This window comes from Oryzias latipes, chromosome 3 (genome assembly GCF_053564925.1).
Source record: "Oryzias latipes strain Hd-rR chromosome 3, Olatipes_Hd-rR_3.1".
Classification (NCBI taxonomy): domain Eukaryota; kingdom Metazoa; phylum Chordata; class Actinopteri; order Beloniformes; family Adrianichthyidae; genus Oryzias; species Oryzias latipes.
Genome location: NC_136239.1, coordinates 7,500,254 through 7,523,096, shown reverse-complemented (window position 1 = coordinate 7,523,096; position 22,843 = coordinate 7,500,254). Strand labels below are relative to the sequence as shown.

Sequence of the window (22,843 nt, the reverse complement as noted above, 5' to 3'; positions counted from 1 at the left end):
TTGTTTAGTCCACTCTCTTTCTTACATAAGGGTATCTGACCTAATTGAGGCCTGGAGTCTTTTGGATGTTGTGGGGTCTTTTGTGTCTTTGGCACTTCTGGGGTTATTTCTGTTGACTGCCCTTCTCGAAAAGGTTCACTATGTTTACCAATGCAAGGACAGTGGCTCTCAGTTGTGTTTTCTTGACTCACAAAATTATAGAAGTGGTATTGTTTCTTTTCTAGACTGATGGATCTAATATCCTGTTTATTTTATAAGGTACTTTTTGGATCGTAATGTGCTGTCTGGCATTTCAGTTCTTTGGTCTACTTCGTAAGGCAGATCTTGTCTAAGTGATATATTGGTTGAGTTAGGAGTGACGGTAATCAAGTGTGTGTTATAGCTGAGCAATATGGCCAAAAAATAAAATCTCGGTAGTGGCTTAGGCGGTTGAGCAGGTGGCCCAACCGCAGGTTCGGTCGGCGGTTCGATCCCCGCTCCCCCCAGTCAACCATCGTTGTGTCCATGGGCAAAACACTTCACCCTCCCTGCCTCCAGTGTGGCTCCACTGGTGTGTGAATGTGCATGAATGATCCCGGTGATGGTCAGAGGCAAACTGTCATCACCATGTATGAATGAGGAATGAATGAATAATGGACACATTGTTAGCACTTTGAGCGTCTGGAAAAAGCGTAGATAAATCGAATCCATTATTATTATAAAAAATTACAAATGACAGAATATGTTTAACAAAAGGTATTTTATTTTAATATCTCCTTTGGAAATATGCTCAAACTCCAAGTTTAACTAAATGCAAGCTGTAAAAATGTTTGTAGATCAACGCAGCAGATGTTTTTTGAGCTACTGTTAGCTTAAGCATCTCATAAAGAGTGTCTGTTTCAGGCGTTGAAACAAATTTGTCGTACTCCCACTTTTGGCAGCTACAACCTTCAAACAGATTTAGCTGCGAGTGGTTTGATGCTCCAAGTTTCAAGTCACAACCCCAGTGGTCAACATTTCATTTTCTAGCCAAGTTGGATGCTAGATGAAAAACATCTACTGGCCAAATTATTCCATTAATTTCACAAAGAAAAACTATTGGTGTTATTTTGATATTGCGTTAAATGTAAAGAGAGAAAACATTACAACATAATCAAACAGTCACTAAAAACAACTGGTTTTAGTGACTGTTTTCTTATCTGTCTTTGCTCCCCGTAGCACCCCTGCACCCCCCATGAGGAGAAAGGTGTCTGTCACATGTAGTCTGAACCGACTGAAGAGCAGTTAACTTTTTTTAAGAAAGTGAAATTGCATTATAGTAATTTATAAATAATAATAATAATAATAATAATAATGGATTGGATTTCTTTGCGCTTTTCAAGACACTCAAAGCGCTTACAGTGTGTCCATTATTCATTCCCTCCTCATTCATACTTGGTGACGGTAAGCTAAGGTTGTAGCCACAGCTGCCCTGGGGCAGACTGACAGAGGCGTGGCTGCCATTTCGCGCCTACGGCCCCTCTGACCATCACCGGGATCATTCATACATTCACACACCAGTGGAGGCCACACTGGAGGCAAGGAGGGTGAAGTGTCTTGCCCAAGGACACAACGACATTTTTTGGCTGGTGGGAGCAGGGATCGAACCGCCAACCCTTCGGTCATTGGACGACCCGCTCAACCACCTGAGCCACTGTCGCCCGTATAGTATGAACACATCTTTAATGTAGAGCAGATTGACAGAAAAAGCACCATTTCTTAATTCTGCCTCCAGTTGGTTCATTTTTACATGAAATCATCACATCCTAAAAACATGATCATGTTTGGTTTTCTTGCCATGACTCCATTGACCGTAAAGACGCAGGGCTCTCAAGGGGGGGGGGGGGGGCTTTTTTAGTTTAACACCAGTTCTGTAGTTACAAAAGCACTACTAATAAAACACATACAAAGTGCCTCTTATTATATGTATATAATAATAAATGTTCTATGAATTCATTTGGTTGCATTTATCCGCCATGTCTCAAAGTCCGCTCTGTGAAATTATTTGACTTTAAACCGTAATTACATGCAGGCGACATGCGGAGCAGCTCGTTAGCAAAGCATTAGTGTTGTAGCATGATAGCATCAGTGTTTAACACCGCTGTCTCCAGATCAACACTTCTTATTAAACTGTATTTTCCTGCCGTGAGTCCATCAGGTTTATCCTCCAGTTTTGTCTGGTCTCGTTAAAAACCACCACACAACTAAAAATCAAAACACACGAACAAAACATCAGACCCACAGTGCTCTAATTTAACACAGAAAAACAAAACGGTAGAAACAAATTTCTGAGCAATCCAAAAAATATTCATTATAAACCTTTTTGTAATAGCATATGTTGACATACCTTATTCCACAGTTTACCATCTGATGCAATCAGCCCTCCACATACCCCATTCATTTATGATAATGAACACCTCGTTAGGCTTTATCCCTGACATAAGAGAAACGCCTCTCAAACATATCACTTTCCTTTTATATGCACATCCATCTTTGCAAAAGTTTGGATGTTGTTTGTTTTCGTGGTAGAATCGCAGACACGGTGCCGAGGCCGACTCTAGGTTGGTGTCATGAAATGTGCAAAAGGCGGTGCCTCAGAAATCGAGTCGTCTTACTTCCAGGTAGGAAAATGAACTTTGAAAACAACTCATCTTTCATAAAATATCGTCCTTTAATGTGCCCAAAGTAATACATTAGTCCGGTCAGATGGAAGATACTTGTGAGATAGAGGAGAGAAAAAAGGAGGCAAGTGAATGTAGACGATTTAGTCAGGGAGCAAAAGAACACTGATCTCTGAATTAGGGTAACGGTTGAAGTGGGAGGAGGTGGAAATGAAATGTTGCTTCTTCATACTCCATTTTGATCAAAAGTGAAGAGCCTTCTTATAGAATAGAATAGATAAACTTTATTTATCCCACAAAGGGGACATTTTCTTGTCTTTGGCAGCAAAATAAAACATCCACAAATACAAGCAGCAAAAAAGTGGCATTTACAGAGGATCAAGTGACTTTAAACAAAAATAAAAAAGTAAATATACACAGCAAAAACAACTGTTAAAGAACAAAAAAACAACAACTGAGAAACAACAACAACTAAAACAGTTTGTAAATAAAGAATTGAGTGAACGAAAAAAACACCCATGGGTCCGTGGAGTGTCACTGTAACACAGTGTTGTACAGTCTGATGGCTGTGGGGAGGAATGACCTGCAGTAGCTCCTTCTTGCACTGTGGGGGCAACAGTCTCGTGCTGAAGGAGCTGGTCAGCGCCTCTACAGTTTGGTGCAGGGTATCCACAATGGATGTCGGCTTAGCCAACATCCTCCTGTCCGCCACCTCCTCAATGGACTCTAGTGTGCCGCCCAGGACAGAGCCGGCCTTCCTAGCCAGTTTGTTGAGCCTCTTCAAGTCTCTGCCTGCACTGCCCCCCGCCCAGCACACAACTCCATAAAGGACCACTGAGGCCACCACAGAGTCGTAAAAGGTCCTCAGCAGCTGTCTGCACACGCCAAAGGACCTCAGTCTCCTCAGCAGGTGAAGGCGACTCTGACCCCTCCTGTACAGAGCATCCGTGTTGTTGGACCAGTCCAGTCTGTTGTTCAGGTGAACACCCAGATATTTAAATGTGTCCACGACCTCAATGTCTGAACCCTGGATGTTCACCGGTGACTGTGATGGTGAGGACCTCTTGAAGTCTAGGATCAGCTCCTTTGTCTTGCTGGTGTTAAGCAGCAGGTGTTTAATTTTACACCAGCGGTCAGAGATGACCCCCCTGTACTCCTGCTCATCCCCCCACTGATACACAGCCCACAATGGCACTGTCATCTGAGAACTTAAGCAGGTGACAGTGGTGGGAGTTGAAGGTGAAGTCCGATGTGAACAGGGTGAACAGGAGAGGGGAGAGCACAGTCCCTTGAGGTGCCCCCGTGCTGCAGACCACCACATCAGTCACGCAGCCTCACAAACTGTAGCCTGTCTGTGAGGTAGTTGATGGTCCAAGCAGCCAGATGTTGGTCCACGTGTGCAACCTCCAACTTCCTTCTCAGCAGTGAAGGTTGGATGGTGAGACAGCTGCAGGTAGATGCTGGCGTCATCCACCCCGATGCCTGGTCGATATGCAAACTGCAGCGGTAAAGTGTTGAGCTCAGCTGGGTGTGGAGGTGGCTGAGGATGATTCTCTCCATGGCCTTCATCAGGTGGGAGGTTAAGGCGACAGGTCTGAAGTAATTCGGTTCAGTAGGACTAGGTACTTTCGGAACTGGAACCAGGCAGGAAGTCTTCCAGAGGACTGGTACCTTCTCCAGTCTTAGGCTCATAAAAAATATGAACAGCACCAAGCCACAGAACTGGTCTGCACACTCCCTGAGGAGCCTGGAGTTGATGTTGTCAGGGCCTGGTGCCTTATTTCAGTTTTTTACTTGTATGTTATTGTAGTTGTTAATTGCTTAATTGTTGTTTTATTATAATATATTTTCTTTTGTTAAACAACCAACCCATTTTCTGGTTGTTCAAACTACTAGATTAAAAAAATCAGCACCTCTGCAAATCTTATTTGATTCACAAAAGGTTTGTTTCTAGATGCTTGTCAAAAAGTCTTTTTTCATAAATGTGGATGATGTTGAAAGTGTAGCTCTGGTATGTTGATTTTGAAGAGCTCTACAAAGGCACAGACAAACATGTTGCCATGTTTGAGTTTACAAGATCCTTTAGAGACGCTCCCAGTACTGTGAGTTTCACTATCTTAATGGAGAAGCTGTGTGCATATGACAGCCACTTTCAACAGGACTTCCATTGATTAGTGGCCTAGCTTGAAGTCTTGCTGCACCGCATTAGTCTGTGAAAGGGGAAAATGAAAGTAGGGGACCTTTTTATTAATGTCTTAATACTAATATATTAAGCATCATAAAGCTTGGGAAGAGCACAAGCAATGATAAACTTGACCTCCACCCTCTTATCACATCCTCCAAAAGTTGCTACTAACCCTAAGTTGCTGATTGATTGATGCAACACAAATTTTCACTAAAGTCCAGAAATGTGAAATCTGGAAATCTTGTGTCACATGTCAGAATCTACTACACTTTGTGCTGCCGCAACACACACTGTCACTGTCAAATTGGATGTCCCTGATGACCCCCAGTGCTTTATCTATATTTATCTAATATAAATATATGTATTTATCTAAGAAACTGCTTATAAAAATGGCAGGATTTGACTTGATGGCCACCGACGAGGAAGTGCAATTAGTAGTCTGGACCCCGTTATAGCAATTATGAGTTTGGTGATGAGTCTAATAAAATACTTTCACACCAATTCTGACAGTCAACAGCTGCTTAAAATATTCCTGAAGTCTTTACTTCTGATGGACTTACAATTAACCCTCAAGCTATCAATGATAAATTTAGGGATTTCTATTCTTCTCTTAATACCTTTGAGTGTTCTCCTGATGAGAAACGTTGCAAAGCTTTTTTTTTCAAATCTTAAAATTCCGACAGTCAAACCTGATGTAGCCGTTCAATTGGATTAGCCCTTTACTGCTGAAGAACTCAAGAACGCTGTCATGTCTATGCAGAGGACCCGACGGACCTGACGGGTTCCCATCTGAATTTTTTAAGGTTTTTATGGATATGTTATCCCCTTTAATTCTTAACATGTTACTGGCTTCAGCTGATCTTGGTGCCTTGCCGGCTACTCTGCGACAGGTCACAATCCCCCTCATTCTAAAGAAAGATAAAGATAAACAAAGATGAAGATCCTTGATGCTGCAGCAGTTATCGGCCTGTATTCTTGCTGTGTGCAGATGTTAACATTTTTGCAAAAGTGTTAACAAAACGCTTGGAGTGGATAATGCCCACATTAATCAGTTCTTACCAAAATGGCTTTATAAAAGCAGACATTCATATCACGTGATGGCTGACTGACATCACGATGGAGAGACAGCATCGTGATGCCACGCCCCCCCACGCTGCGAGTCGACACCATAAACCATATCTTGACCGGATCAATGGTCGGATTAGAATTCAACCGTGTACATGGGCCCAGAAAACCTTTTTCCAATTATAACAAACATTCACATGGCTCTCAAAAACCATGTAACATCATTCGCTCATGCGCAGTAGTGTTTGGATTACCGGAAGAGGAAATTTTTCCACTGTAAACAAGCTGAGCTGCCACATACATAGATGTCTGGCAGCTTGGTAATATACAAGATGATCTTCTAAACGTGCTTTTATTATTGTTACGGTTATTATGAAGCGCCTGTTCGCTCATCATTTTAATTTTAATCCGTGTGGTCAGTGCTTTTTTTGTGCCGGAACAAAGCCGGAAGAAGCCAGGGTTAGGAGAGGCTAACACAGTCTAACAACATTTAGCCTTTGATGAACATAAAATCCATGCGGGAAATGCCGCATCTTGACTGCATATATGTGGGAATAACATCAGCCTTTATTTTGTCGGGACACGACTGGAAACACAAATCCACGTGATTGTTTGAACAGTTTCTAAGGACTGAGCGACATTTCTGCTTTGAAAAGCTCACACACCGCCCCAAAGCCACTGTGTGAGCTGGGGGTCCAAGCTCTGCTAGGACACACACTTTTACCAGGAGACCCAGTTCTCCTGAGTTCGGTAGCTCGTTCACCTAGAGCTGCGGGACGGATCGCAGTCCGAAGTCTCCCACACATAGCACACACGTAACAAAGCATCCTCCCTTTCCCTCAAACTCAAAGCTATAAGTCCGGCTGCTCTGCTCAGAGACACGGTCGCTCGGTCCACCGGTCCACTTGACTAATCAAGTACAGCAGCGGACTACTTCTTTTCTATTTTGTTTGTCATATTTTTTGTTAAAGTCACTTCCCTCAGTTTATACTGGACATTATGTTTTCATCGCGGATGAGTCATTAGTTGGGAAATAAAATAAAGTAATAAAGTAAAATAACGAATAATAATTATATAATAACGAAAAATTAAAAATGATAATAATGATTACTCACAATAATTCCCCCTGGGCAGCAGAACTAGACGGAGCTTTCCTCTTTCCCCTTTTTTATTTGCACTAGCCATTGAACCACTCGCGGCAGCCGTTAGAACTAGCCCTATGCGAGGTATTCTGAGGGGTGGTGTAGATCATAAGCCTTATACGCGGATGACCTTTTATTATTTATCTCAGATCCAACTATCTCCATCCCTCCAGTTTTAGCTCTGCTGAGGGAGTTTGGTCAAATCCCTGGCTACAAATTAAACCTAAATAAAAGTGAACTTCTTCCTATCAATCCTGAGGCCATAGCCTACCCCCCATCCGACTTTCCTTTTAAAATCTCTCCATACGTCATCAAACTCATTTTCACCGCGGGGCCACACCAGCATAGTGGCCGTCTTAAAAGGGCCAGATATAACTTATACATGTAACTAAATGGGATGAAAAATAAATGTAACTGCTCCTTAATGTTAAATAACTCATTATTTATTTATTATAACTTTTTAAAAGTACAACTACAGTTGCATAGAAATCTTCATATGTTTGCTTGTTACTCTAGCATAAATCCTTTTACATTTTGTCCGCTTATTAAAACCCACTATCAAACTGTCCAAGTGAATAAAGAAAAATAACATAATACTGAGCTAGAAAGAACAGGTATTAAAGTGTAACATTTTACAAAAAAGGCTGCACACAGCCTAGCATCCAACTGATGGTTTGATGACAACAATTTGTCTGCATACACACATAAGACCTGCAAACACTGAATAATTACAACAGCAGCTACACATAAATAATATATAATCAACTAAAAAAAAAAATATATATTTATTGAAATTAAAAACTTTTATGCTCTCGCGTGCCACATGAAGTGACATGGCGGCCCACATTTGGCCCCCGGGCCTTGAGTTTGACACACGTGATCTAGATGTTCAAGTGACTTAGGAATTTTGGATATTTTTAAATTGAACTTTAACCCATTACTTGATCAAATAAATCGTGATTTACAGCATTGGTCCACGCTGCCACTATATCTTGTGGGTAGAATAAGCTGCATCAAAATGAATGTGCTGCCTAAATGTCTCTATTTTTTTCAATGCTTATCAATATTTATTCCAAAGCAATTTTTCAGGTCCCTTGATAATTTTTATGGCACAAAAGGCCTCAAAGGATGAGAAAAACTGTATTGCAGAAGAGCAAAGACAATGATGGGCTCTCCTTACCAAACTTTCTATTTTACTATTGGGTAGGCTGCAAATATTCGACCATTATTTTGGTGTCGTAGTTATATGGTTATGCCCGCCTGGTTACCAATAGAGGAGTAGTCTTGTACTTCTGCTACTTCATTTGAATTATTATCTAAAAAGTTGAATCTGCCCAACACTCACTACTTCAGGTATCTGCAGGCTCATAACTTTGTTGTCCCTTTCCTCATCCTTCCAGTGTCCCAATGGCCACCAAGATGGATACTTTCATGGGGATCAACCCCTCTCTGAGGGTACAATATTCTAAATTTATAACCTTTTATTATCTACTCTTGATGCAACATCTGACCATCTATGCGTGGCTTGGTCAGAAGACCTCCATGTGTACATAAATGATGATCAGTGGAGATCTGTGCTTGGACGAATTCACTCATCAATATGTGCCCGGCACTGTTATCATTCAATGTAAAGTGGTTCATTGAGTTCATTGGCCTAGAAGCAGACTTGCCAGAGTTTTTCCTGGTACTGATCCAAACTGTGTAAAATGTAATCTAGGCCCTGCAAATCTCACTCATATGTTGACATGCCCAACTGTTTCTGGAACTCTGTATTCGATTCTCTCTCCTCTGTCTGTAATGTCAGAGTACAGCAATCTCCAATGAATGCTCTCGTTGGTGTACTTCCGGACAATCACTCCCTCTCTCTTTGGTCAGAGAATCTTGTAGCTTTTCTGACACTGTTTGCTCGGCGGACTATCCTGATGCACTGGAAAGATCCTCGCCTACCCACTCATTCACAATGAATAAGAGACTCACTTTCTTTTATTAAGCTGGATAAAATCAGACATTCTCTTAATGGCTCTGAAGCTGAATTCTTTCAAATTTGGTTACTTTTCTTATACCATGTCATGTCTTGACTTTAGAAATGATCCAGTGAATTCTTGAACGTATTAGCAGGTATGAGGTGTTCAATCTCTTTGCTTGACATAGATTGGTAGTAGTATATTATTTGTATAGTTTTATTTTGTTTTATTTCTTGATTAATTTATTTTGTGTTTTATTTTTTTATTCTGTCGAATCTTTTTCTTTCTTTGTAATTGTGTTTTTGAATTCTGTCCTTGAAAGGTTCTTTTTCCTTATTTGAAAAATCTCCTAATAAATCCTACATATTTAATTTTCTGTCTTTGTCTTGCTGAACATATTGCTTGATTTAGAGTAAATATGTGTTTATAAATTATTTAATTAATTTAATCAATAAATTTAATTAATACATTAAAGAAAATGTTCACTGATGGTTCTTTTTCTGAGTGATTGTTCTGTTTTCTATTGTCACCCATTGTTTGTGTGTTTGTATCTTTGAGCCTAAAGCAGACGCTGCAACAACCCATTTTCCCAAGCTGGGATCAATAAAGTATATTTATCTTATCTTATCTTGTTGATCCACATTTAATGATCAGAGTTAATGGTTATTTATTCCAATCAAAGCGATCTAGGAAACCACTGATGGACTTTGTTTCTTTGAAACAAACTTTTGTTTCATCATCTGGTCAAAAACAACTGGTAAGAGGTGACCTCCCCTCTGAAATGTGAATTTGGATCACTGAACATGACATGACGTTCAGCGTATTTACCACTTTCCTCCGCTGCGGCAGAGCAAGGTGGAAGCATCCTCATTAGCTGTTACCATGACAATGCATCACACCGCGTAGCAAATAGTCTGCTTCTTGTGAAGGAGGATTTAAGTGAAAAGTGAAACGAAATGAATCATATTTAATTTAAAATTTATTCTTTTTTAAGTGACCTGGGTTTTTGTGGGTTAGTGCATTTTGAGGTGTCCATTAACAGAAAGGAATGGACTTTGCGGAAGCAACCGTCCTCTGCTTTGCATTGGATGGCTTTTGCCGTCTCGTTGTCCATTCATTTTTTGATAATGTACACTTTAAATGGTATTATCCCTTACATTAACCTCTCTTGATTCTTTTCCCTGTAATTTCAAACAAGATAGTTAAGTGCCACTTGTTCCACTTGTTAACTTTGCATTTTGCTAATTCCCTGAGAGGGGAAGGTATTTCTTGCACATTCTTGGAAATGTCAAGACTTCCACTGGCATATATGATTTCAGAGGCAAAGAACCATTCCAGTGTTTTTTACATTTGTACGTCTTTCAGTATGCCTGCACAATTAATCACAAATGTATCGTTATCGCGATTTCATGCTGTGCAATATTCATATCGCAAAAGTCAGCAAAAATCTCAATAAATGGTAAACCTTAAATGTGCTAAAACAATCTTATGGCAACTTTAACTATTTAATGAATTTAATAAATCCCTTATGCATTTGACTAATCAGATGGAGCCCTTTACATTGTTGACCAATCAGATGGAGCTCTTACGTTAGATGTTGCACTCCTATAGACGAGGGTCATTTGGAGAATAATTTAAGGTAGTTTTACTCTTATTTAAATTAAACATTTGCAGGGAAATGGAAATGTTTCTGTTGTTTTTGCTAGTTGTTCATTTATCGCAAGTTATATCGTCATCGCAATATCGATCATTAATATCGCGATTTTCCCTCATATCGCGCAGCCCTATCTTTCAGAGATATTCCTGCTAGTTCTCTACTTTCACTGTTTCACTGTATCTCATCTGCTTTTGGGGTTTCTCTCTCACTAACATTCTTTTACTCTTATTTCAGGACTAATGGCTGCAGAGTGACGTGCCATGGCTCTAATGATCCCGCCGGTGAAACTTAAATGGCTGGAGCACCTGAACAGCTCTTGGATCACTGAGGACAGTGAATCCATAGCCACAAGAGAGGGGGTGTCGGTGCTATATTCCAAGCTGCTAGCCAACAAAGAGGCTGTGCTGCTTCCCCAGCAGGTGTTATGTCTGAAGGGCCCTCAGCTGCCAGACTTTGAACGTGAGTGCCTGTCAAGTGATGAGCAGGAGCATTACCTGGACGCTTTGCTCAGTAGCCAGTTGGCCTTGGCCAAGATGGTGTGCTCCGACTCTCCCTTCGCTGCTGCCCTGCGGAAGCGAGTACTGGTGCTCCAACGGATCTTCTATGCCATTTCCAACAAGTACCACGACAAAGGAAAGGTCAAGCAGCAGCAGCAGTCTCCAGAAAACAGCTTGGGCTCGACTGACCTGCACTCGATTAGCGAACGGCCTCGCTCCACCACTGATGCTCTCATTGAGATGGGTGTACGAACTGGTCTCAGTCTACTGTTTGCTCTACTGCGCCAGAGTTGGATGATGCCTCCGCCTAGTCCGGGTGGTGGTCCGGGGAGCAGCATAAACCTGTGTAACGACGTAATACACACAGCCATTGATGTGGTTAGCTCCCTGCCTCCCCTCTCTTTAGCCAATGAAAGCAAGATTCCACCCATGGGTTTAGATTGCCTGGCTCAGGTCACCACCTTCCTAAAGGGGGTGACATCGCCAAACTCAGGTGCTGACATTTTGGGTCGACGACTGGCCTCAGAGCTGCTGTTGGCGCTGGCTTCACAGAGGGGTTCCCTGCGGTACCTTCTGGAGTGGATTGAGATGGCCTTGGCTGCATCAGCTATTGTCAGCTCCATGGAGCAGAACAAGGCTCTGCAGAACCACGAGGGGCTGATCAGCTATGATGGTTTCATGAACATACTCATGCAGATGAGACGCTCTTTGGTAAGTAAAAAGCAGACAGTGTGTCAGAATGAAGAATATTGTTCATGTTCCTTATGTAGAAGCTTTAAAATCAGGTAAAGAGGCACAAAACAAATAAATGTATATCTATGCTTTCGCTGCTCATGTGTTTAAAGCCACTCCAATGTAAATGCTGTTTTTGGTAGTTTTAACATGTTCTTGTAGAGATTTTCTCTTAATGGAGGACATTTATTAAGAAAATTAAGATTAAAATTATTTTTCTGATTATGTCTGTATTTAAATTATTGTGAATCAGTAGCAGATGGTAAAGTTCTCAGTTGTGACGTAGAAAATACGCTGGACAGGCCACAAGCTCCCTGCTCCGCTCCATTCTGATGCATCCACCTGCAGACAGATAGATCCATGAACGTCTGTGTTTTCCTCGTCTGGGCTGGAATATGGATCAGAGCTGTACGGCAGGATGGCTCTTATATTGCTTGTCATTTTTGTTGCACCGCTAATGTTAGCTCAGGGTTGTAAGCTAGTGGGAGACTGGTAAATAAAATAGAATATCTTTATCACTATAGGACTGTATAGAATCCCTAAGTACTTTACAAAAGACGGCATAAAATCAAACCAAACACAGTAAAGTCTAATATTAACAAAGCCCACTAAAAGTCAAAATAAAAGTTAAAACATAGTAAAACAAAGACTAAAATGAAGTAAAAGCTCTTCTGAATAAAAACATTTTAACCTGGGATCTTAAACACTCAGACTCGATCTGACGCAGTGACGAGAGGGAGTTCCAAAGGGGGCGGAGCAACAGCTTGAAAGGAGATCTCCTCTAAGCTGAGGCGGGTTTTTGGAATGCTTAAGACACGTTGGTTGGAAGACGTCAAGGATCGGCTGAAGAGTATGGGGTTAAAAGGTCAGGGATGATATCATTGGAGGCTTACTTATGCTCCAATGGTCCCAGCCACAATGCAGTGGCGAGTTTCTGATGAACCCCTGCAGCTCTGCAGAAACCTTGTCCTAGAAAATGACACAGCTTTTTTGATTTGGCGTCAAAAAGGCATAATTATAAATAAAAGACCAGTGGGAACACTTTTTAAAAAAATCCAAAGATGATTGGAGTGAGACTTGGGACAATGAGTACCGGTAGCAGAGTTAAGTCAAAAGCTGAAGGCTGTTTGTCAGTTTTTATCAGAAGGTGCTGCTGTTTGTGGTCCGATTTCTAACACATTTGAGGGTTCACAAGTAATTTAACTTTCTCAGGTTTTTGGGACAATTGTGTCTTCTCAGAAATGCTAAATCTGTTTTATTATCAGGGCTCCTCCACAGATCGCAGCCAGTGGCGAGAACCCACGCGGACCTCTGAATGCTTGTGCTCCTTATATGAGGCTGCATTCTGTCTGTTTGAAGAAGTAAGGAGCTGAAGCAGTCTTTACTTGTCGGCACCTTTTATCACAAGTGAAAGAGATTTCTCAGAGCTGGGCTCCGGCTTCTTCTTTTCTTTACCTGACCTCTTGCTTTTAGGTTTGCCGGATGGCTTCAGACTACTCCCGTACCTGCGTCAGTCCGGACAATATTCAGACTGGTGAGGCCCCGGTGGTGTCGGAAACCTGTGAGGTGTATGTGTGGGGCAGCAACAGCAGCCACCAGCTGGTGGAGGGGACTCAGGAAAAGATCCTTCAGCCCAAGTTGGCTGCCAGTTTTGCTGATGCACAGACGGTATGTGGAAGCAGCCCTCCGTTGTAGTATAGTCAAACCCTGGAACTTGTTGATGCGAGCCTAACAAACCATCAAATTCAAAGTTACAGGCAAATGGGACCATTTTACTGCCAGTTTTTTACATTAAAAGTAATTACACTGGGGGTGAAATTGAAAAAACTGCAGCTTCTAATACTTGTTAATATCCTGCAATGTTTTCTCCTTTTTATATGCTTATAGGTGTGAGGTAGGGTGGTGTTTTTTTATTTGTCATATACATTTTTCTTTACAATTTGGTCCTTAATTGAGTGTAGTATAGATCTAAAGCAGTCTTCTATACTGTCAGTCTACGAAGGTGCTCACAAGTGTTTACGTCTGCAGATTGAAGCAGGCCAGTACTGCACGTTTGTCATCTCCTCTGATGGCTCTGTGCGGGCCTGTGGAAAAGGCAGCTATGGCCGCTTAGGCCTGGGAGACTCCAACAACCAGTCAACACTCAAGAAATTGACCTTCGAACCCCACCGAGCCATCAAGAAGGTGTCATCCTCTAAGGGATCAGATGGCCACACCCTGGCCTTCACGACGGAGGGCGAGGTGTTCAGCTGGGGCGATGGCGATTATGGAAAACTGGGCCATGGAAACAGCTCGACGCAGAAGTACCCCAAACTTATCCAGGGGCCGCTGCAGGGGAAGGTATGGCTTGCCTCACTTTGATCAAGTGTCCCCCTTTGGGCTACTTTTTCTAATGTTTGTGTGTTGGGTGTTTTGTGTCAGGTGGTGGTGTGCGTTTCTGCTGGTTACAGACACAGTGCTGCAGTCAGTGAGGACGGAGAGCTCTACACGTGGGGTGAAGGAGATTTTGGAAGATTAGGTTTGTTACTGATTTACCACCTTTGAATGTTTCTTCAAGAATTAGAACTATCCCTTTCAACAAGAAATGTTTTAGTATTTTTCCTAAAACTTTGTTGAATCTGGTTTTATGAACCTGAGTCATGCGAAAGACTAAAAGTGGGACCCCTGTTTGTCACAGCATTAAGGTGTTGGACTGGGGTTTGTTAAACCATCAAATGGTTCCTGTGTTCCTCAAATGGCTTTCTGCACCTCACCCTTCCCTGGGGGAGCGCTGAGTGACAGCCAATGGGACTTTAGCTTTAACTTTGATCAATTGGTGGTAGCTCAGGGATTTCAGGTATAATAGTGATGATAATAACACTATAAATAATAATGTAAGCCGGTCCAGCCGGACCGTCACTTTAGCGGGTAAGCGAAAGCCAAGCTGTGAAAGAAGAGGCTTCATTGGAGAGCTGTCCGTGCTCCATACACCGCACGACCCCGGACAGTCTCAAGGAGGAAGAAACAGGCAGAGATCCAAATGGTTCTTATGAGCATCAAGCCCGTCTAATCAAGCACACATACAGCCCGAACAGCATACGGGTCACTTCTGTTGCCAGTACTCCCACTCATGGTTTTCACCCCAAAACTCCCCACTTCCCATGAGCCTTAAGGGCTGAAGGCGGGGCTGACCCACAGGTCGCTACAATAATAATACTACTAATAATAATTTGTATGTTTCTGCATTTTTTCCTGACACTCAAAGCGCTTACAATGTGTTTCCATTGTTCATTTACTCCTCATACATACTTGTTGATGGTAAGCTGCTGATGTAGCCACAGCTGCCCTGGGGCAGATCGACAGAGGCGTGACTGCCAGTACTGACCATCACCGGGACATTCATACGCATTTATATTGATTTCTTGAATCTTCATTTGGTTCTTTTCAAATGCTATCTTTTTTTTTTTGGTAATTAGTTTCAAATTTCCTTAAAGGATGAATTTAAACTTAAGGCAAAACACATAAAGCAGATGTCACATAAAAGTCACATCTACTTACAAGCTCATTTTCAGCTAATTCTTTTCTTTTTTTACCAACATACAAGGGAAAATATTTCTTTTTTTTAGTGTGGCAACAGAGAATATCAATTTTAGAATAGTACTAATTAACCCATATTTCAGGTAATCTAATGCCTACTGCACTGTCATTCCATTGGTAAAAATATAAAAGAATGACTTACCCACAGACATAACCACACACAAAACATGGGTGTCATACAAAAGATACAATAATTCCCTTTTTTTCACACAGCCTCCTGCTCTGCGATTCTTTATTATTATTATGCAGACACAATGGACAGTGTTCAACAATTCTTAGCATATTGCACACAGGAAGAAATACTTTAATAAAAGAAAGTATTTGAATAAATGCTTATTAGTACAAAAGAGTGACGGTGCAAACCAAATCTATGAAGTGTCTAGCATGAATGTTGTGACCGGTAAAAAAATAAATGTGTGATGTTGCAGATCAGCAGTGAAACGGCAGACATTCTTCAGAGTGGTGGATCACTTCTGGCTTAGCAAAATAAACCAAGGGAGGAAGACAATAGCCAGGTTCTACATACAGTAGAGCTTCCATAAGACGAAAGAGGAGCAAGAGAACAGATATTTTTAGCTGCCAATTTATTGAAAATTACAATTTAAATGAAAAGGACTGTTCATCAGCATAATAAGTAATCGTCCTATCAAGGTCTTATGATGGCAAAGGAAAAAAAGCTAAACTTCTTTAAATGTCTCAGAACTGTTGAGATGCATCAACAAGGCCTTTCACGACGTGCTTTTGCTGGTGAGGTTAGATGCAGTAAAACAGTCGTTTTGATTTTTTAAAAAGATCCCGAGGGTTACAGAAAGGAAAGTCGAGTGGCAGACACAATCAAATTTAAGCTGCACTGAGGCATAGGATACAAAGGGCTGACCACCAAGACACAGGACGGTTGTTGACCCAAATTACAGTTTCTCCATCACTTTGGCTCATTTCTTGAAATACAAATTATGTTCTCAAAGCTTTCTGTGCTTTTGCCAAAACAGTCTTTATGATTTATTAAAACCCTCTGGATCATCAGCAAATTGTCCTCTCTGTCCCAAAACGGTGACTGTTGTTTCAAAAGCAAATCCATGTCTCATTCAAATACAGAGCCACTAAAATGACAGATTCACTCTCAATGACTTTGGCTCATTTCTTTATCAGAAAGGACATTCTCAGAGCAACCCGTCTCATGCAGCATAACAGCCTGGATCAGCAGCAAAAGCTCATCTCTCTCCCCAGATAGTTCATCTGTGGTCCAAAACGAAGTTCTTGTAACAATGTGTCAGTGCCCTCAAAATACACGGCCCCTGTAGCGTTCTGTTGGCCCTGCAGACAGAAATGTTTAGATGTTTTGTCATTAAGGCACATCACCATGACAATGTCGAGCTGACAGAATATTAAATTTGATCTGGAAACCAGTCAGGGTGGTAGATCTTGAGGACCAGGAATGAGCAGCCCTGCTGTGAGGTCAATGTTTCAGAGCAAAAAGAAAAGAGTCAAATAACCTGAGTAGTCAAAGATTCTGTGTTTAGAACTCAAAAGCAGAATGAAAGTAACGCTGGGAGTGTTCCTCCACTTTCTTTTGCCTCTTTTTGCTGCTGTTTGTCTGGCCGCAGATTTTTGTCAACATTTCATTTTTTCATTTCATTTCATTTTTTAATTGTTCCTTTCATGAAAATGATTGATTTCCAAAAAGTGTACATGTTTGTCTTACATATTGAGCATTTTCATGATTGGAAGGGAGCAGAATTGAATAATACAATTCTTATAATTGTCTGCTCCTTTTAAACATTGCATCATATTTACATTTCTCACACCATCACCTGTGCTCAGATTTCACCATATACAGTTCAAATAAACAGTAAATACATTCCATTCATTTAATACATACATTCCAAACATTCCATTCAACAGTCAAGTGTGTACAAACTAATTTATTTAGCTTTATACATCACTTTAAATTGAACAATATTTTGACAACCTTTTAACTGATTCTCCTGGGAATTCCAAATTTTTACCGGTGCTATAGACAAACACTTTTGCTTTAGTGTTGTTAGAAATCAAATTTTCTTCTGATTTTTGTCTCCTGTGGTAAAAATAAAAAGCTTTTGTAAGTCTTCAGGTAAATCTCTGTTTCTGGTTTTAAACATAACTAAGGTCTTCAATTCAGCTGCACTGTTCTGCTGAGATCTCTTTAGCAGCAGCATCTATTGCTTGGATGCTGCAGCTCATTATCCCGAGCCTGAATCTTGTAGAGCTTCCCCCTCCAAGCTGAAATAATCTCCTCTTTAAGGTTTAGGAACAGCGTTTACAGTGGCAGGAAAACATTCAGCATTTAAGGACGTCTGAGGAACAGGTCTCGGATATGTGGGCTACGGTAGAAGTTACCGGTACATGATCCCACACAATGACAAATAGAGGCAAATGGGGCCCAACAAAAGCTCTCATTGTCAGGAAAAGATCTGAAAAGAGATGATCCATCAAAATCATTAGCTTCTTCTATGGGCAATGAGTGGGGAGGTGGGGGGGCTACACCATTCTCTGTAATCGCCACAGATATTGCCCCCACGCTGACCTGGGGCATCAACCGTGACCTGGTTGCCAATGATATATCGCTCATGTCTTTGTCTTTTGGCCAGATTAGACCTAGCCTCATCCACAAACACCAGGGTTTGAGGGGGTCTCAGGTTCCTTATTAGTCCAAATCTAGATTCACCTGACATTCAATTACATAAATGCAGCTAGTGTTGTATGACATGAGTTATGAACATTGATGTGTTCTATTATAGTGATTTGGTTTTCATGGCTAGAGCTGTGACGGTGTGGGGTTTTTGATCACCACGGTGATGAAGCAGCAGGAGTCGCATTAACCGCACCCAGCACCCAACAGCCACACACCCCCCACCCCCCAAAATGTACAATATGTACAGAAACGGTTAAATATTAAATATATGTTGAGAAAATAGAATGAGTTGAGTTGCTGTGAGCGCAGCATAATAAATATTATGAGTTATTTGTTGATGTTGACGTTGAATCTGTTGTGAACAAATGCCAAGAGGTTTGGAAAAATTTGCAGGTAAGAATGTAGAATGTCATTTCTGTTTCACCATGGTAACACATTCAAAGCCTCTAGAGCTATAAACCCTTTCAGAAAATATACAATCATCCAGAAAGTGCCCAATAATCCTGCAGAGGAAGTAAGAAAGTACTGCAGTTTTTGTTTGACACATTTGCTTCTTTGCTTTGTTTTGGTTTTACCAGAAGTTGTTCTCCATTTGGGAAGTGGCTTTTTTTTTTTCAGGATAGATAAATACTTTATTGATCCCAAAGAAAGTTTCTTAAAATGGTCATATGAGCAGCCTTTTTAAGTTCCAATTTAAGTTCTGGGACTTTAGCACAGAAAGGGTAAACCCGAGCAAAACTTTTGTCCAATTTTGACTTGTTAACATTGCAATTGCACAAGGGTGGCTCGGTTGGTAAGGTGACAAGCTACCATGCAGGAATCCAGGGTTCGATTCCCGGAGGGGAATAAGCAATGGTACTGGGGGGCAATTACCATATCAATGGCGAGCAGTTAACATCACCCAGTGGGGGGTCCTTAGGCAAGGCCCTTAACACTACTGCCTCCCGAGCGCGGTTCAGCTGCAGCTCACCGCTCCCCCAGGGGATGGGTCAAATGCGGAGAAGAATTTCCCCATTGAGGGATGAATACAGTATAAATTTATTTATTTATTTATTTAATTATAGGTCATGGTGACAGCAACAGCCGCAACATTCCTACCCTGGTGAAAGACATAAGCAATGTTGGAGAAGTGTCGTGTGGAAGCTCCCACACCATTGCTCTGTCCAAGGATGGACGCACCGTTTGGTCCTTTGGAGGAGGAGACAACGGTTTGTAAATCTTAAGTGTCACCTGCTTTATCTTTTGCAAATGCTTGACTCAAACAAGAGCAAAAATTCAAACATTTTATTTCCTGTGTTCAAGATTTTCACTTTCGCTCCACAGCATTTCTTTGGATGTCATGTTCAATATATCAGTAATGCAAGTGTCAAATTAAAACACAGTTCATTGTGTTGCTACTATAACAGTTTAAAGTCCTTGTTCTCCTTCAGGCAAACTGGGTCACGGTGACACCAATCGAGTCTACAAGCCAAAAATGATAGAGGCCCTGCAGGGAATGTTCATCAGGAAGGTGTGTGCTGGAAGCCAGTCGTCTCTAGCCCTCACTTCCACTGGTCAGGTAGGTTGTTCTTATATACTTTAGTGAGTTCTGGCTTTTGGGAGTATTTTCACCCAACAAAGAACTTTCCGTTGCTGTTTCTGCACTATGGCTGCTTCACAGATGTAAGGTTACAGCTTGACGTTAGGCAAGCATATTGTTTCACAACTAGCTTGGGCAAGGAATCAAATAAAAAAAAAAATCAACATTTCCTGTTTAGTAAGGACATGTTTGGCTACATTCAAAGTTCAGCTTCATCTTGGCTAACAGGGCAGAAAATTCTGCTGTGTCTAAAGCTGTGCTTTCCTCCAGTCTCCTATTCACACAACCGTTATGCTGCTAATAATGACCCTGTTTGTCAAGATCCGCCACCCTGCTTTTTTAAATTTTTTATCAACAGTCTCTTTTCTACTCTGCGGATTGGCTGGATTAAGGAACCGCAGATTCTAATTGAACACATTTCACTCAGCTAATCATGCAGGAAAAGCAGAGGCTGTTGAAAAATAAGTGCAGTGGTGGATTTTAGAACCACGGTTGGGTTAGCCCCTCAACAGCACACATCAATGACGCCACCTGCGTCTCTCAAAACAGTTTTTTCACACTGCAATTTAAACATGGAGGACAAAAGCAGCCCAACTGCATGAAGCTAACTCTGTTGAATTTGTTTTCAGGTGTATGCTTGGGGCTGCGGTGCCTGCCTAGGTTGCGGTTCCTCTGAAGCCACAGCGCTTCGACCCAAACTGATTGAGGAGCTAGCCACCACCAGGGTAGTGGACATCTCCATTGGGGACAGCCACTGCCTTGCTCTGTCTCATGGTACTGTGGTCATGCTTATTCATTCTACTGCCTGCCTTTGTCTCAGCAGGTGGATATTTTCAAACAGTCATATTAAATGAACGAAATTGAGTAAAGAAAGCATAGCTGCTCTGCCTGTTGAATCTTCTCAAGGTTGACATGGTGTGATTCTGTGATTTAGTCTGTTGGTGTAATAGCGGCTCATGCTTGTTACTCAACTTTCTTAGACTTGTGATGAATGTAATATTTAGTTAACAAGTCTGGTGATTAAGTAAAAAGTAATATTTTTTCCTGTTTTTCAATAAACAACAATCCAGACAATGAGGTTTATGCATGGGGAAACAACTCCATGGGTCAGTGTGGCCAGGGGAACTCCACAGGACCCATCACCAAACCTAAGAAGGTCGTTGGCCTGGATGGAGTTGCCATTCAACAGATTTCTGCAGGGACGTCCCACAGTCTGGCCTGGACGGCTCTCCCAAGGGACAGGTGAGGTACCTTAGTAGGGCTGCACGATATGAGGAAAACTTGCGATATGCGATATTAGTGATCAATATTGATCAAATTTGCGGTAAATAAACAAATAGAAAAATAAACAAAAACATCATTCCCATTTCATTGCAACAGTTTAAAAATTATACTCCAAATGACCCTCATCGACATGGGGGACAAACGTCAGGGTGGCTAACCCTGGTCCTCAAGAGCTTCAACCCTGTCTGTTTTCCAATTCTCCCTAGACTGCTCGATAATGATAACCAAAATCAGGTGTGTTCAGTCAATCAGGATGTGAAATCACTTGAGTCAGCCAATCAACAGCAAGCTGGTTAAGGAGAGCTGGAAAACAGGCAGGGTTGAGGCTCTTCAGGACCAGGGTTAACATAATAGGCCTCCATCTGATTGGTCAACAATGGGAAGGCGTCCATCTGATTGGTCAAAGCATAAAGGGATTTATTTGATTCGTTAAATGCTTCAAGCTGCTAGAAGATTGTTTTAAAACATTTTGGGTTTGCGATTTATTGCGATATTCGCCGTCTTTTGCAATATGCATATTGCAGAGCTGGATATTGCGATAACGATAAATTTGCGGTAAATTGTGCAGGCCTATACCTTAGCCACTTAGTCATTCTATAATCTAATAGCAAATGGTAAAATGATCTACTTTTGTGGCAGTGCGGAGGGAAGAACGAGCTCTGCTGCATCTGTACAGAGTCATGTAGTAGATGGGAGGGGTTCGCCATCAGAGCTTGGAGCTTTTCAGTGAACTTTTGTCTGTCCCTCACTGACTACATCCTTCTTTTTATGTCTAGGGGGCCGGGGTTGAACATAACTTAAACTAGTTTCCTCAGACTTTTACTCAACATTGTGGTGCTGAGGTAGAGTGGTCAACGTCTGGTCGAAAGATCACAGGTGTGGTTCCTGACTTGCCCGTCCTTTGACACAGTGCTTCTGGTGATCATAGGTTGGCACCAGTGTTCGGCACACATCAGTGTGTGAATGTATGGGTGAACGGGATTGTGCTGTAAAGCACTTTGGGCCTTCAAGGAAGCTGGAAAAGTGCTATACAAGTAAAGACCCTTTCCAAAAAATTAGAATATCATGGAAAATTGTTTTCACTTCCATAATTCCATTTAGGAAATGGAAAGACTTTTCCTTGTTATTCAAATTCTTTTCAATTCTTTCAAAAAAAAATCTTTATTTTCTTTGGGGAAAAAACAACCTTGCAGCATCACAGCAAGAATACCCCAGTTCAAGTCCTGGGGACCTGAAACAGAGACCGTATCTGAATTCTTCCCTTACCTCTACGGCTTCTCCTTACCCGTACATTTAGCTCACCAAACGGAGAGTTATGGAAATATAGTGTCTTCGAATTCGAACGTCACTTCCACTCAATGACATAATAGTCGCGGGTCAACAACGTTAGTGCGGAGCTCAGAAATAAATAAAAAACATCAGTTTTATAACTTAAAGGTACTGCTTAAACAAAAATACAATACCGTATTTTCCGGACTATAAGTCGCACTTTTTTTCATAGTTTGGCAAGGGGTGCGACTTATACTCCGCAGCGACTTATATTAGAAATAAATTGAAATAAATACATTGTTAACCCTCCTGTTATGTTCATTTGTGAGGAACAGAGATGATGTTCCTGGGTCAATTTGATGTTTGAGGTATGTTAAGTGTTAAGAGTATGTTAAGTGACTCAGAGAATCAGCAAACCTTTTTTTACAGTAAGATCTTGAAGGCTAACAACATAATATTCTATTTTCCAATGATTTCATAGATTCAGAAATGCAATAAAAGTGAAAACTGTTTCTACAAATACAGGATGAAAACAGAGTATTAGTTAGTCAATGATGCTTCATGAAAGGAATAAATAAATAAG

At 41.3% G+C, this 22,843-nt stretch overlaps 1 protein-coding gene across 5 annotated transcripts in view; it reads left to right on the top strand.

Annotated features, from left to right (window-relative positions):
* herc1 (HECT and RLD domain containing E3 ubiquitin protein ligase family member 1) overlaps positions 1 to 22,843 on the top strand; it is a 98,782-nt gene that overhangs the window by 3,449 nt on the left and 72,490 nt on the right. For all 5 annotated transcript variants that reach the window (XM_011487291.4, XM_078944198.1, XM_011487287.4 and 2 more), the window contains exons 2-10: positions 10,887 to 11,860; positions 13,147 to 13,242; positions 13,355 to 13,549; positions 13,910 to 14,221; positions 14,303 to 14,399; positions 19,193 to 19,336; positions 19,559 to 19,686; positions 20,337 to 20,481; positions 20,778 to 20,949. In XM_011487291.4, the coding sequence (XP_011485593.1) occupies positions 10,913 to 11,860; positions 13,147 to 13,242; positions 13,355 to 13,549; positions 13,910 to 14,221; positions 14,303 to 14,399; positions 19,193 to 19,336; positions 19,559 to 19,686; positions 20,337 to 20,481; positions 20,778 to 20,949 (2,237 nt within the window). In that variant the 5' untranslated portion in view covers positions 10,887 to 10,912. The remainder of the gene's footprint in view (positions 1 to 10,886; positions 11,861 to 13,146; positions 13,243 to 13,354; positions 13,550 to 13,909; positions 14,222 to 14,302; positions 14,400 to 19,192; positions 19,337 to 19,558; positions 19,687 to 20,336; positions 20,482 to 20,777; positions 20,950 to 22,843) is intronic.